Here is a 15,651-nt window from a genome sequence, read left to right on the forward strand (position 1 = left end):
AATGTTTGAAATTAACCTCTTCAGTTGAGATCTACATTCAACATGGTCATCATCGGGATGATGGGGTCATTTCTATTTGTGAATTAAGCCTTATCGACTCTATCTGGCTGTTGATAGAGGATCAAATTTCATATGCTGTATATTTTTGTAGATATTTTTTTTGTTGTTGGAGGCCTTGAATGGCATATATGAATGTATAAAACATATATTATGGTCTACACCCTAACCGCATATCTGTTTGATAGTTCGAGCCTTGTTGACTCCTATATATCCATATAGAAGGATCGGGTTCAAACTACGTTCATTTATTTCGTAGCATCTCTAGATCTCATGTATGTTCCTACGACACGCTTGTCGAGGCCTCTGCTGGTCTATGGGGTTTATAATTATTTGTTGAAACTTTTCGCTCCTATTTACCTATTTAGGAGGATCATATTCAAATTTATTAACCCACACAACATCTCTAGATGTTACGTGTATTCCTACAATACGCTCGTTGGGGCTCATATAGGTATACAATTATACGTATATTTTGGTGTACCTATGTGTATACATATTATAATGCATGTGCGGGGGTATTTTAGACATTCGACATGTCTTTTACGACGGCTAGTAGGAAGTCGTATTTGTTGTAGCCCTTTCTGTATTTGCTCGTAAGTGGTGTGTTGGATGTACGACCATTACTCATCAAGAAACTTGCAAGTCTCAATATCTTATTCAACTCAATGTTTAGAATCTAGTTGAATTGAGACTCACTCACTCCATAATAATTTGATCTGGCTTTCTCTTCCCAGAACTTGTATAGAAATCAACAAGTGACTCCTAGATCATGCATTCATCATCATTTTCTACTGTCGGCTTAAATAAAAAATCAATCATTTCAACCTCAGATGATTGCGTTCTTACTTATGCTCTATACTTCGAAACCGGTGGCCACTGCCCTGAACTGTAAGTTTATCGTTTCCACTATATATTGAATATTTCTGGTTACACTAGCATTTTGAATGTCAAATGGATATGTTACAATGTTATAAAACCTTTTTTGCTTGACTTGTCTTTCCTTGGAGTTGAATTATGATTGATGGCAGAGGTGCTATTGTATTCCTTCATCCCCACCCCTTGACGAATTCGTTGTTTGTGGGTTGTATTCAACGTTGATATCCTCATGCTCTCATTAGCCGTCCATCACGCTCATTGTGTGTTGACCTTTAGCACTCATAAGAGACTACAATATTTATCTACGAGTCGGTTGTCATTGACTGGAAGGAAGCCGTAGTGCTCGCCATGCATGGCATGGCATATATTTGTGAATAACTTCTTATGTTATTCACTTGCTCGCTTGCATAATTATGGTGGCTATGAAGACATTATTGCATTCCTCATGTGTCCTCGTAGCCGATGCACTTATAGGTTCTTATTTGGAGGCTTATTTTTTACAAGTTCTTTGTAGCTTCGAAATGTTGCAGATTGCAGGGATACCATGTAATTGTTTGCATTACAACTCTTCTACTGTTACTTGCGAGTACACTATACCTCTTTTATATGGCCATTTGTGAGCTTGCATGAGATTTGAATGACTCAAATTTTTCTTAATTGAAATTTGCATTCAAGTTAAAGTGATAATTCCTTAACCTCCATCGAATTTTTTTGTGTTATTTGTTCAAATTAAGTTCCTTATTGATCATTGTTTGCAAGCAAATCAAGCATTTCCCTTGAGAGTAATATATCATGGCATGGAATTTGATTAAGTTGTCTATAATTCATCACTACTTATACGCAAGTAGAGCTTGCAAGTCTCTTATTGTCCACGAATTCCATATATTTTCCCTTGCATTTAACTTGGATCTTATTATTTTACAAATCATGATATCATTTTAAGTGCAATTTTTTATTTGTTATCATCTTATTCCAAGTCTAAGTTCAGTTTGCTGCTGGTCCTGATTCAAGTCCAAGTATAGTTCCATACTGTCAAATTTGATTCGAATCTTTTGTTTAATTTGAGTTCAAAATGCAAGTCCTGTTTATTTGATCTTCAAATCAAGTCCCAATTCATGTCCCCTATAGTCAAAATGCAAATTCTTTTGCTTGTGTTCAATATGTTCAAGTTTGGTAATTTTTAATAGTCCAAATTCTGAGTCTTTTGCAATTCATTTAGGTCCCTTGTGATTGTTCAATTTGGTCCTTGATTCACTGTAATTTTCGGCAACCTCCCAATGTCTCCCCAGTTTAGGGGAAACTACACCATATCAAGAAAGATGTGCATGGTCGCTGTCGAGGGACATTGTGTCCGTAGTCTTCGTCCTCCACCATACCAAGAAAGTCGTGCATGGGTCTTCAAAGATACATGTTTAAAAAAGCAGTTTTTCCTCGCATACGGGTATTTATATTTTTGCCCCGACGTGCTTAGAAAAGCGCACACAAGGCTCGTAAGCCTAGTCGTAAGTGCCGCACTAAGTTCTCTCCCACCATGCTAAGAAAAGCCTGCATATGGGGTCAATTGGAGCTCCACAAACATCGAAAATAGGACTTTTAGGGGGGAATATTCACCTCACCGCGAGCACCGCGATGAGCTCCCTCCCACCGTGCTAAGAAAAATGCACATAGGTTGTTACTTGCCGCACTACAAGGGTCGAGAATGTGTTTTCGAAGTTTAGGAGGTTATACCTTGACAAAGAAACGTCGGTAGGGTTTGCATGTAGATTGAGGCGAGAAATCTTTATTTTATAATCAATTATAAATTAAATATAATTAGTTATATTTATTCTATAACTAATTATATTTAATTTATAATTGATTATAAAATAAAGATTTCTCGCCTCAAAAATTAATTATAAACTAGTTATAATTAATCCTAATAAATAAAAAAAGCAAGATTTGAGCTAAATCCTACCGGGATATGCAAGATTTTGAGTAAGATTTTGTTGAACTTTGATAACTGAATTTTAGGGAATGGTTAAATCTTCCAATGAGTTAAATCCTCATTTCCACCTATTATCATAAGTCCCCTATACAGGAATCAGTCGAAGAAGCGTACGAATGGAAGAAGTATGGTTACCTTCTCAGCAAGCGAGATTTCGTCTTGCTTTCGATCAAAAATGTCGTAACTTCTGATCCGACAAGAGGGGTGGGTCGTCAAAGGTACGAAGTCGGCCAGCTAGGGCTTCAGAAGAGGGTGGTCTCTCTCTCTCTCTCTCTCTCTCTCTCTATGGATCAGAAGAATTGGGAGGTATAGGTGTCAAGTCGTATGGAGATCGACAAGAGGAAAGCAGGTAAGGGGTCAAGAGGTTGGAGTTCAGTAGATGTGGAGTTTTGCTTCGAGAAAGAGAGGAGATATGCTCGTTGCTTACGGCTCATGGGATCGGAGGCTGGGATGTCGTAGAAGGAGAAGTCGGAGAAGTGTCAGGCATGGGGAAGAAGCGAAGGAAGCCAAGAATTAATGGGATGAGTCATTTTAATGACGCGGATATGAGGTACCATGGAGAGCAGAGCTTCGCACGCGGGCATGATGCAACCATTCAGCGCCGTTTTGCAGAGTTGAGCGGGATTTGAATAGAATTTTGGCAGGGATATGGCATGGGCAGCATAGTATGCCAGAGGTGTGTGATGATTTCCCTTTATATATATATATATATATATATATAATAAATCTATTATTAAGGTCAACACATGCATCTCGAGCATTAAAACCCCATGAAAGAAATTATCCCACTCATAATTTAGAACTAACTGCAGTGGTATTTGCTTTGAAGATTTGAAGATATTATTTGTATGGATAAGATGTAAAATTTTCACTGATTATCAGAGCTTAAAATATAAATTTTCATAGAAATAATTAAACTTAAGATAAAGAAGATGGTTAGAGCTCATAAAGGATTATGATTTGGATATTTAGTATTGTTAAGAGAGTTGCTATTTGCATGTTTTACACTCTTGCAACATGTAGTTTTGATGATTTCAAATATTATTGTTTTATGTATAGTTATCTCCTAACACTTTTTGGAAGAGTTGTTTTTGCTCTTGTGTGTACTAACATTTAGGGAAAATCAAACTCCAGACTACAAAGATTTCAAATCAAATTCAGTATTAGATACTTTGTGTATTTAAAACTTGTATTTTTCTTTGAATTAAGTTTAGAGGGAGTGATTGTAATTGAGTGAATACATACACACACTTTAGGAGATCTTGAGAAATTTGTACTGATCGTACAGGACGAACATAGTTTGTACTGGACGATCAGGTCAGTTATCTCCTCGTAAGAGCAATGGAACGAACAGGAGTTGAAGAAAATTTTTCTAAGTCCTGATCGTCCAGGACGAAGTGTATTCGTCCTAGGACGAAATGTTCTCTGGAAAATTTTCGTTCAAAACGAAGTGTATTCGTTCCAGGACGAGTTGCACTCTGGAGTATTTTCATCCAGGACGAAGTGTATTCGTCCCGGGACGATTTGGTCTCTGGAAAAATTTCGTCTGGACGAACCCATATTCGACCCAGGACGAAGTGAACCGACTCTAAAATTTTAGTGACGTTCTGCAGTTTTTGGGAACCGACCTATGGAATAACCGTTCGTACCGGACAGACCTAGTTCGTACGGGACGATGTGCGTGTACGAAGTCATTTCGTACCCATATATATTAGGTTCGTTTACAGCGCAATTAAATAAAATCGTCCAGGACGATCCATAATCGTACGGGACGATCCAATGCGTATTGACCTGAAAATTTGCAGGTTTTGGACAGTTTTTTGTGTCTTTCCTATAAATAGTCCAAACTAAACTGTCACTTAATCTTTTTGTCCACTGATCTTCGTGCCTATTGAAAGAAGAGTCAAGGAGAGAGTGTAACATATTCTTACTACTGGAGCATGAAGGCTTCACTTGGTGTTCAAAGGTAAGAATCTTTACTTTTGATTTGTGTTTATTTCACTTTTTTCTTTCTTCCTTTTAGATTTCTTGTGAAGAAGATCTGTCAAGGAGATCCGGTTCTCTGCCTACACTTGGAGAGTGTGAACAACTGAAGGGTTCTCTGCCCACACTAGGAGAGTGTGAACAGTCGAAGGGTTCTCTACCCACACCAGGAGAGTGTGAAAGGACGAAGGGTTCTCTGCCTACACTAGGAGAGTTTGAAAGGACGAAGGGTTCTCTGCCCACACCGGGAGAGTGTAAAAGGACGACGGTTCTCTGCCAACACTAGGGATAGTGTAAAAGGACGACAGTTCTCTGCCGCACTGGATAGTGGTGGAAAGAGTTTTTGTAAAGGCTTCTTCACCTTGCTGTGAGTGCTAAATGAGAGTCACTACTCACTAGTGGTATTAGTGCAATACTCGGAGGATGCCTCCGGGGAGTGGATATAGGTCAAGTTTGACCGAACCACTATAAATTTTGCGTCTTTTATTTTTCGTTGTTTTTTATTTTGTTGATTTTTGTTTCTAATTTGTGGTTGAAAAATATATTTTTATAAAATTCATTAAAGTTTATTTTTCGATTTAAAAAATTAAAAAGAGGGATTAATTTTTAATTATCAATTTACCCCCCTCTTGGCTAGCCACTGAGACATAAGCTTAGGTTTAACAACCTAATTCATAGTGATCGAGTTTCAATAAGTGAAGTCCTCTTTTTTCAGTCCAATAAGGATCTTAGAACTAGTAAATCATTAGAAATTTTGCATATGAATCTTTTTGGACCTGTTGGAACTGTGAGTCTAGGAGGGAAGGTATACGGATTTGTGATTGTGGATGATTACTCAAGATTCACATGTGTTAGATTTCTATTTCATAAGAGTGAATCATTTGAGAAATTTAAAAACTTTTCGACTTAGATTCAAAGAAAACTAGGGTGTGAAATTATTTCTATACAAAGTGATCATGAAGGAGAATTTGAGAATGAGAAATTTCAAGAATTTTGTAAGGAGAAATGAATTGATCACAATTTTACTGCACCTAGAACCCCTTAGCAGAATGGGGTAGTCGAAAGGAAAAACAAAACATTAATAGAAGCCGCCCGAGCAATGTTGGCAGAATACTCACTTCCTAAATATTTTTGGGCTGAGGCGGTTAGCACTGCATGTTATGTTCTGAATAGGGTGAATGCGAGACCTAAACTAAATAAAACACCCTATGAGTTGCTAAAAGGAAGAACACCTAATTTATCTCATTTGAATATTTTTGGTTGCAAGGTGTTCATTCATAACAATGGAAAATCTGCCTTAGAAAAATTTGATCAAAAATCTGATAAAGGAATTTTTGTTGGATACTTAAATGTTGGAAAATCTTATATAGAGTATTCAATAGGAGAACTTTGGTAATTGAGGAGAACACACATGTTGTATTTGATGAATCTAGAAATATGAAAGAGTCAAATGTTATAAAAGATGAGATTGATAAAATAAATTTGGAAGAAAATTTGAAAAAAAAAATGTGGAAGAAAATTTTAAGATAGAAAACCCTTTGCCTAGAGATTTGAGATTTTCTAAAAACCACCCAAGGGAATTGATTATAGGTGAACCAAGTGAGGGTGTAAGGACTAGGCGTGGATTAAACAAAGAAGTCAATCATTCAGCCTTCATTTCAACTATAGAACCCACAAATATTAATCAAACACTTTCGGATGAATTTTGGATTTTGGCCATGCAAGAGAGTTGAATTAATTTGTAAGCAAGGCTAAAAGATCAAAGTGTAGTTGAAATTAAGTGGGTATTCAAAAACAAAATGAATGACTCAAGAGTAGTTATTATAAATAAGGCTAGATTAGTTGCTAAGGGGTATAATTAGATTGAAGGGATTGATTTTGAGGAGACTTTTGCCCTTACATCTAGACTTGAAGCAATTAGGATTTTGCTAGTTTTTGCCTGTTTCAGAGGATTCAAATTATATCAAATAGATGTAAAAAATGCCTTTTTAAATGGGGTAATTCAAGAAGATATTTTTGTAGAACAACCACCAGGTTTTAAAAATTCTAAATACCCAAATCATATTTTCAAGTTGAAAAAGATATTATATGGATTGAAACAGGCACCTAGGGCTTGGTATGAGAGGTTTAGCATCTTCTTACTTGAAAGATCATTTGAAAAAGAAAGTGCGGATACAACTCTTTTTAAAGAAATATGTAAATGATATACTTATTGTTCAAATTTATGTGGATGATATCATTTTTGGATCTTCAAATAAAAATCTTTGTGATGATTTTTCTAAAATAATTAGTGACTTTGAGAAGAGTCTAACAAGAGATTTAAGTTACTTTTTAGGATTTAGCATTAAGCAAATTGAGAAATGTACATTTCTTAATCAGTCAAAGTATGTTAAGAACATCCTCAAAAAATATGAAATGGACAATGCTAAACCTGTTAGTACACCAATGAGTTCCTCAGTTCAGTTGGATAAATACCCGAAGGGAAAATCTGTTGTTCAAAAGAAATTTAGAGGGATAATTGAATCATTACTTTACTTGACTGCTAGCCGACCCGATATCATGTTTAGTGTTTGCTTATGTGCTAGATTTCAATCAAATCCAAAAGAATCACATTTAACAGCAGTGAAAAGGATTTTAAGATATATGTTAGGAACTCAGAACTTAGGAATTTGGTATCCTAAGTTTAGCTCTTCATTTGAAATAATTGGTTATTCAGATTCTGACTTTGCAGGTTCTAGGGTGGATAGAAAAAGCACTTCTGGAACATGTCAATTTATTGAAAATTCTCTGGTCTCTTGTTCCAGTAGAAAATAAAATTTAGTAGCCCACACCGGGAGAGTTTGAAAAGACGAAGGGTTCTCTGCCCACACTGGGAGAGTGTAAAAGGACGACGGTTCTCTGCCAACACTGGGATAATGTAAAAGGACGACGGTTCTCTGCCGCACCGGGTAATGGTGGAAAGAATTTTTGTAAAGGCTTCTCCGCCTTGCTGTGGGTGCTAAAGGAGAGTCACTAGTGATATTAGTGCAATACTCGGAGGGTGCCTCCAGGGAGTGGATGTAGGTCAAGTTTGACCGAACCACTATAAATCTTATCTTTTATTTTTTTTGTTGCTTTTTATTTTGTTGATTTTTGTTTCTAATTTGTAGTTGAAAAATTTATTTCAATTTATTTCTACAAAACTCATTTAAGTTTATTTTTCGGTTTAAAAAATTAAAAAAGGGATTAATTTTTAATTACTAATTCACCCCCCCCCCCTCTTGGTTAGCCGCTGGGACATAAGCTTAGGTTTAACAACCTAATTCATAGTGATCGAGTTTCAACAAGTATTGTCCAGGAAAATCCAATATTGTGGCTAATGCTTTGAGTCATAAATTTACAGGAATTATGAACCGGATGATTTTCCAAGAGGTTCAACTGATTAAGGATATAGAAAATTTGTAATTGGAGATAAGAGATAATAAAAATATAGAATATTTGCATTCAATGACAATAAAGCCAACTTTAATTGATCGTATTAAAGAAACTCAAAAGCTCAGTCGTGAATCGTCAAAATTGATGAAGCAAGCTTAGTCAGGGAAAAGACAAGATCTTTCAGTTGATGTTGATAGAATCATTAGATACAAATTCCAATTATAGGTACCCAGGAATCTGGATTAAAGAAAGAAAATTTTATAAGAAACTCAATATTCTGACTACACAATTCATCCAAGCAGTACTAAGATATATAAAGGCTTTAAAATTATATTCTAATGGCCAAGTATGAAGAGAGACATTGTGGAATATGTAGCTAACTATGAAGCATGTCAAATTGTGAAAGCGGTACATCAGTGACCTAGTGAATTACTACAATCATTAACTATCCCTGAGTGGAAGTGGGAAGAAATTGTAATGGATTTTGTTATAGGATTTCCCAGATCCAAACAGGGACATGATATTGTTTGGGTGATTATCTCCTGGATTAATCATATACTGGTCAATAGGACCCCGCGCAACTCTATTATGAATAGTGGAGGAAGAGCCCTTTCCACTCTCACTCCCATAGTAAGCATCATGTTCGACCCTTTTATCAAATTGCTCCTGTTGTAAATGTTTGACTGTGGTACTCTTCTTCATGTAAGCAGTAATATCATCTTTTACCTTATTCGGCACATTCGCACAAGGTGCTACATTCTTATGTGAGCCGGATAAGTGTTCCTTCATGCGAGTAACTCCTCCCTTCACCACCTTATCACAAAAAAAATATTTTAAATACACATATGTCTTCTCGCCGCCTCTTACATCAACTTACACACTGTATTTCCAAGAAGAGTCATGCCGCAATGACATATTTATCTTTTCTTTGCCCCTAACCATATTTCCTAATGCACAAATTCGAAAACAGACAAAAAATCTCAAAAAATAAAAAAATCCTAAATTTTTTATAACTTGAAAAACTTTCCTTGAACTAAAAAAAATACCTAAAATCAATAGTGGAGTGCTTGTAGAGGGCGGCCGGACCCTATAAACTCACTGGCGTGAGGTGGCGCTAGCGAGAGAGGTGGCTGACAGCGAACTCGAGCAGAAGCTTTGCGGACGAAAATGGCCTTGCGGACGAAAATGGCCTTGCGGGAGGATTTTCATTTGGTTCACTAGAGCCGAATGGTATAACAAAAGAAATAAGTCATTTTAAGTAGGTGAGACCCGGTTTAAAGAGGCGTGCGCCTCACATGATATTGCACAATAGCACCTTATAGCCCGTGAGGCGTAGGCCTCACCTGGAGCAAAAATTGCTTAGGCAATGAGGCTCTTGAGGGCTAACTTGCGTAAAGGCGCGCCTTGAGGCACGCCTCTAATCGCGCAATTTTAAACTATGATCTCATATAGAGATGGTCGATTTACTTCTAGGCTGTGAAAAAACATTCATTCATGAAAGCTTGAGCACAAATCTGCATTTCAGTATAGCTTTTCATCCTTAGACTAACAGTCAATATGAAAGAACCATTCAAGTATTGGAACACTTATTGAGATTATGTGTTTTGGATTTCAGAGGTAACTGGGAAGATCACATATCATTAATAGAATTTTCCTATAACAATAGCTACCAATCTAGTATACAAATAGCTTTATATGAAGCATATTACGGTAGAAAGTGCAGAACTCCCTTAACTTGAGTTAAGATAGGAGAAAGACAATTACTGAGCCCATAGTTAGTTTATGAAGCAATAAAGAAAATCAGATTAATTAGAGACAGAATAAAAGCTGCTCAGGATCGCCAGCAAAAGTATTATGACCCCAAGCATAGAGCAGTAGAGTTTGAAGTCAGTGGCTTTGTTTTTTTGAAGGTTAAGCCTGTGAAAGGTACAACTAGATTTGAATAGGGAAGCAAATTGAATCCTAGATATATAGGACCTTTTGAAATCATTGAGAAGATTGAAAAGGTTGCTTACCGACTTGCTCTTCCACATGACATGCCGGATATGCATAATGTTTTTTCATGTGTCACTGCTAAGGAAATTGGTTACAGTTGCCCATCGAGGAATTCCACATGATGAAATTAAGCTACAAAAGAAATTGACTTATATTGAAGAACCCAAAAGAATATTATATTTTGTTACTAAACAACATAGAAAACATCAGACTCCTTATGTTAAAGTGAAATGGAAATACATGCCACAAAAGGAAGCAACTTGGGAGAAGGAAGAAGACATTAGATTGAAGTTTTGTAAGTTATTTGATGGCTCTTAAGATAGTAGATTTCGAGGACAAAATTTAAATGAGGATGATTTGTAATACCCGAAATGCTCCAAATAAAGGTAAGCATAAACTTTTGAATTTTAAGCATTTCATCTATATGAATAACTAATTATTATCTTGATTACAAAAAAAAATGTTATTATTCATTTTTTACAGAAATTTATTATTCTATTTCAACATGTGCCATTTCATTATATTATTTTTATTCATGTACCCACAACACTTTTTTTTCTTTTTAATATACCCACAGCACTTAGCTTTGCATGTATTGGACTGATTAAGGTGGAAAATCAACGGCTGGGTGGAATTTTGAGAGGAATTAGTAGAGTAGAATATAATAGTCTTAGTGGAATTTTGGAGCAGTGTGGATGCCGATAGTGTTGGCTGTGGGAGAACGAGGGGCTGAAGGAAACGTGCGTCGGTGTGTGGGAGCTGTGGCTCGAAGCGTTGATTTCTCATTACTCATGTAATGAAAAATAATTACAAATGTTCTCAAATCTTAAATCTGAAAACTGAAAGAAAACAATGGATGTATTTCTAAATTGGTGTTTTGTTGAAGAGCGTGTGAAGAATTCTGGATTGTGGAAAATCAGGGTGGAAAATCAGTAAGGAGAAGGATTAGAAATAGCTGGTAGGTGAAGTAAAAGCAGTTCTTGATGTTGATGTATTAATTGAATTCTTTATTTTAGAATTCAAAAGGTTTTTTGAACTTTATAGTTACTAAAATCAGGTTAGAATTCAATTGTCATTACTGAATTCAAAAGGGAAAGAAGGGTGAATAGGAATAATGTAAGGGAAGGCGGTAGAGACGGAAATTTTGTAAGAAAGAAAAGGCCACGATTGAATGAGGAGGAACTTAATTGAGCTAAATTTGTAAGATATTCATATTGTTTATTTCTTTATTTATTAGCATGTGTAAATTAAGAAATGTATGTTATAGGTAGTGTACAAAAGAAGAAGAAAATATGAAGAACGAATTCCAAATGGTTGAGATACCCAAACGATGTTATAGGAGTTAATAAATGTTTTATCTAATTGCAATTCATATCTATTATGATTATGAACTTATGGTAGCATTTATTTCTGTTAACTTCAATTTATTCTTATATGAACATGTACAAATATGTTAATTCATAGAGTGATATCTATAATAGCATATGTCCTGAAGGCTAAAAAGGATTTTCATTGGGAAAGTAAAATAAGTCATATATGAGGGATATACATACACAAGTAAAGGCGAAAAACCTGACAAGGTAAGTCTACACTCTCAATTCTAGAAGTTGAGAATTTGGACCCATCCTTGAATGAAAAAGCAGCTTCAATTCTAAAAGTTGAGAATCTAGACCCAACCTTGAATTAGAAAGCTGGTAGGGTGCAAAACTTATAACCATTATATGACTTAAATAAATGCATTAAACAATAAACATAACAGAAAGTAATGTTATGCATTTCTTATGATCAGTATGAAATTTTTATTTGTTTTTAATTAATTGTCCAAAAGTTATTATTATTTCTTATACATTGTTTGTGTATTTTATTGAGTCCTATTTCATTTGCAGTGGTTGCACTGCAGGAAAGGGGAAGGAGTCCGTAGGGCAGTAAGAGGGGGTGACTACCTTTCTTTTGGTGTGCTCAGAGGTTCAAGTGTAAGCTATACAAAGGCTTTTGGACATGTAAGTAAATTTTAAAGGTTTAGTAAAACTCTGTTTAAATTAAGATGTGTATTTTATTTGAGATATATTATAATATGCTTCCTATTATGAAAATATTGATTTTTTATGTTTAATTGTGTTAGGATAGTTGAATAGACTAATTTTTACTTATCCAATTCTGATATCAACATTTTAGATTAGGGGTAAGTACGAGGTCTATTCAAATTCTCCTTCTATGTTAAATTATACTTTAACTATAGATGGGTTAAAATGGGGTGTGACAAACGGTCTCTCACTTTAATCCAGCCAAAGTAATTTTAATGAAACTTTTGAATGCCCAAAGACATCTTCATTGTGAGCGCTCACAGTGGCTGCCAAAGAAAATATAGGGCTGCTGATGGTGATTAGCCAAATGTACAGAGAAGGTTTTATCATTGTGAAATGGAGCATATAAATGGAATTCATCCTGATCATCAAGAGAACATAAGGGGGGTCGTAATAATTTACTTCTTAACAAATCTATCTATGAATTAAACATTGCCTTCAAATATCCTCAATTAGAGGTGATTCAAGCAGATGCAACAAAGTAATGAGATAACAAGCAAAAGGAATGAGATACCATGAAAACATCAAATAAGGCACAAACTGACCTGAGCTTATCAGATAAATGCCATCCTTTGTTGATTTCAATCCAGTCACAGCACCATAATGGGCTGTTGCCCGATTAAGACTGGACGACATTCCCGGGTGTAGTCTCTGTGTTGCAGACCCTCTGGGGAGATTTTGATGTTTGTTAGAGTTATTCAAGTTCTTCATAACGCTACCAGAAGGCACTCTTTTATGAGATGGTGGAGCTTTGGCAGAATTTTTTCCGGGAGTCATCCTTTCTGCATTTGCCTGTTTAAGAGGTGAAAAGATTATATGCTCAACAAACAGGCGATCCTAGCAAACATGCTATAAAATTGGGGCAATTTTATGTATAACACTCAAATCTTAATTATTTACAGAAGTTACACCCCCTACTTCACTTTTTCAAATTCCCACCAAAATATCAAAATTTAAAACAAAATCCCAAACATATTTTTCACTTTCGTTAAATTCCTAACAATTTGATCATAGTATGTTTAAATGAATAGATTTAGTAATTCTAAAAAATGAACAGGGTGTTGATTTCATAAATAAGAAAGATTTGAAGTTGTTAAAATAAATATCCCTACAAAATTTTCTGCAATAACAGAAAAAAAAAAAAAAACTATTCATCAATCATTAAACCATGTATTACGTAGAATGGAAGAACCAGAGATCTCACCCTTCAAAAACCAAGTAAAACATGTATCCTACATGTATCCTAGTGCCAGCCAAACTGCCAAGATATATAATCAGCGTCAAAAGGGCAAGACTACAAACCAGAACTTTTGAAAGAAACATCCTGAAGGGAAAATACCCTGGTTGAACAATGCATTTCCGAACTTTTTTTAAAATATTTTGATACAACAGCATATTAAAAATCCAAATCATTCTAGAGTACTAAAAAATCCTATGACTTAACAGAAAAACATTCAGTGATTGTAACAATGAAATGCCACCTAAAACAAGGGTTTTTAATTATTTTATGGGTGCTTAGAAAGTCTTCATCAAAGAAACCATAAAAGCAAGATTTACAAGTCAAAAGGAAAATTGCTGTACTTTGAAAGGGACAACCGCAAAAATTAGAGCATTGCTCTACACCATAGCTTGGGTTAGCAATTTTCCTTATTTGGTTATGATGTTTTGTTGCTGTGCCAAACAAAATAAAGCCATTGTTCGCATAGAAATGAGCAAGTTGGTCTCCAAAACTTCATTTGGGATAGTTTTTACTATTTTTGTGACTGAAAAGGCAACCAAAAATATCCGTTTGGATGACAACTTTTTCAATGTTTTTTCCCCAATATTTTGCATTAGAAAAGCTGTTTTCAAAAAGCATAATAGCAATTATGGTTAAGAACTAGTTTTTAAATAGTAAAAATAAAAAAACAGCCCTATTGACCTTGGTATGCATATCACAACTGATTCAAATAAGTATAATGAGAATGATAACCGAACACGATTTCAAACGAAATGAGTTCGAAGCGCTTCAACCACAATTGAAATCACTCAAATGTCACACTTTTTGAAACAGACTGGTTCGACACATTGGGAGCATCAAATTTACCTGAAAAACTCTATAACACGCACCTTGAGCAAGCCTGACGAAAAAATCGAACTATACGCATGACGTTACACAAAAGTCGTTTGAACTTCTCCCATTTGCAAAATGGACTATGCCGACGCACCCAAAATATTGAAATTACCCTATCAAAATAATTGCCACCCCTTATCACACCTCCTTCATGTAAGGTCACATCCCTCATCTAAAAAAATATGTTAAAAAAGAATAAATAAAAATAATAATAAAATAATTTTTAAAAAACAACAATATATATATACATATATATTATATATATATATATATATATATGTATATATACACCCCTCTTCTCTCTCAAATGAGCTCGAACTCCTCTGCCTTCTCTGATACATACTCTCCTTTTCTCCTTGCACTAATCTCCCACTCCCAAACCTTCACTTTTTTCTCCCAAACCTCAGTCACTAACAAACCCAACTCAACACGGCTGGTGACCGACCCACAACCTTTTGATGAATCCCTTGACATCTCTTTCGCCTCTCTGTTCCATGCACAATATGAGCCCCAGCTCCCTGTCCCATCTCTTAATATTCTCAACCAGTCGCCCTAGCAACCACTCATCAGTGACCAGCTCCTCTCAACTCAAACAATGAACCACCCAACCACCTCACCAATGCCTCCCCCTTCTTTGCGCTATAAAAATGGCACCACCCTTTGTCACACCTCATTTTGGCCCCCTAGTCAATCTAGACTATAACAGAGAAGGGGAATCTGAACGTACCTCCATCTTACTAACACTATTTTTGAATTACCTCTATCGGAATCAGGGAGTAAGAAGTAACCTATTCAGAATATCATAACATATCATGTTTTATACTTCATAACAGTAAGCATATGTAAATTACCTCAAATGAAATAAAGAGCTTTACTAAACTTTTAAAAATTACTTACATACCCAAAAATGTCTATACATCTCCTACTCAGATCTCTTTGTACAATCAAAAAATATATGTATACAAAAAAGTTCAGTCACTCTTTTTGTCTAATGTCCTACTCGTGTTGCAACTCGAGCTTATAAATTTATGTTTTGATGATAACAAATATTGTGGCTCACTTTCTACATGTATTTGCGATATATTTTTCTTTCTGTGTTTACTAACATTTCAGGATTACAGGGCACCTTACAAGGCTCAGCT

The 15,651-nt window shown here is 35.4% G+C and overlaps 1 protein-coding gene across 2 annotated transcripts in view; it reads right to left on the minus strand.

The window, feature by feature from the left end:
• Window positions 1-15,651, minus strand: part of LOC110113900 (WD repeat-containing protein ATCSA-1) — an 87,578-nt gene that overhangs the window by 16,226 nt on the left and 55,701 nt on the right. For both annotated transcript variants that reach the window (XM_020846628.2, XM_020846619.2), the window contains exon 5: window positions 12,942-13,188. In XM_020846628.2, coding sequence (XP_020702287.1) covers window positions 12,942-13,188 — 247 coding nt within the window. The remainder of the gene's footprint in view (window positions 1-12,941; window positions 13,189-15,651) is intronic.

This window comes from Dendrobium catenatum, unplaced genomic scaffold (genome assembly GCF_001605985.2).
Source record: "Dendrobium catenatum unplaced genomic scaffold, ASM160598v2 fragScaff_scaffold_992, whole genome shotgun sequence".
Lineage (NCBI taxonomy): Eukaryota > Viridiplantae > Streptophyta > Magnoliopsida > Asparagales > Orchidaceae > Dendrobium > Dendrobium catenatum.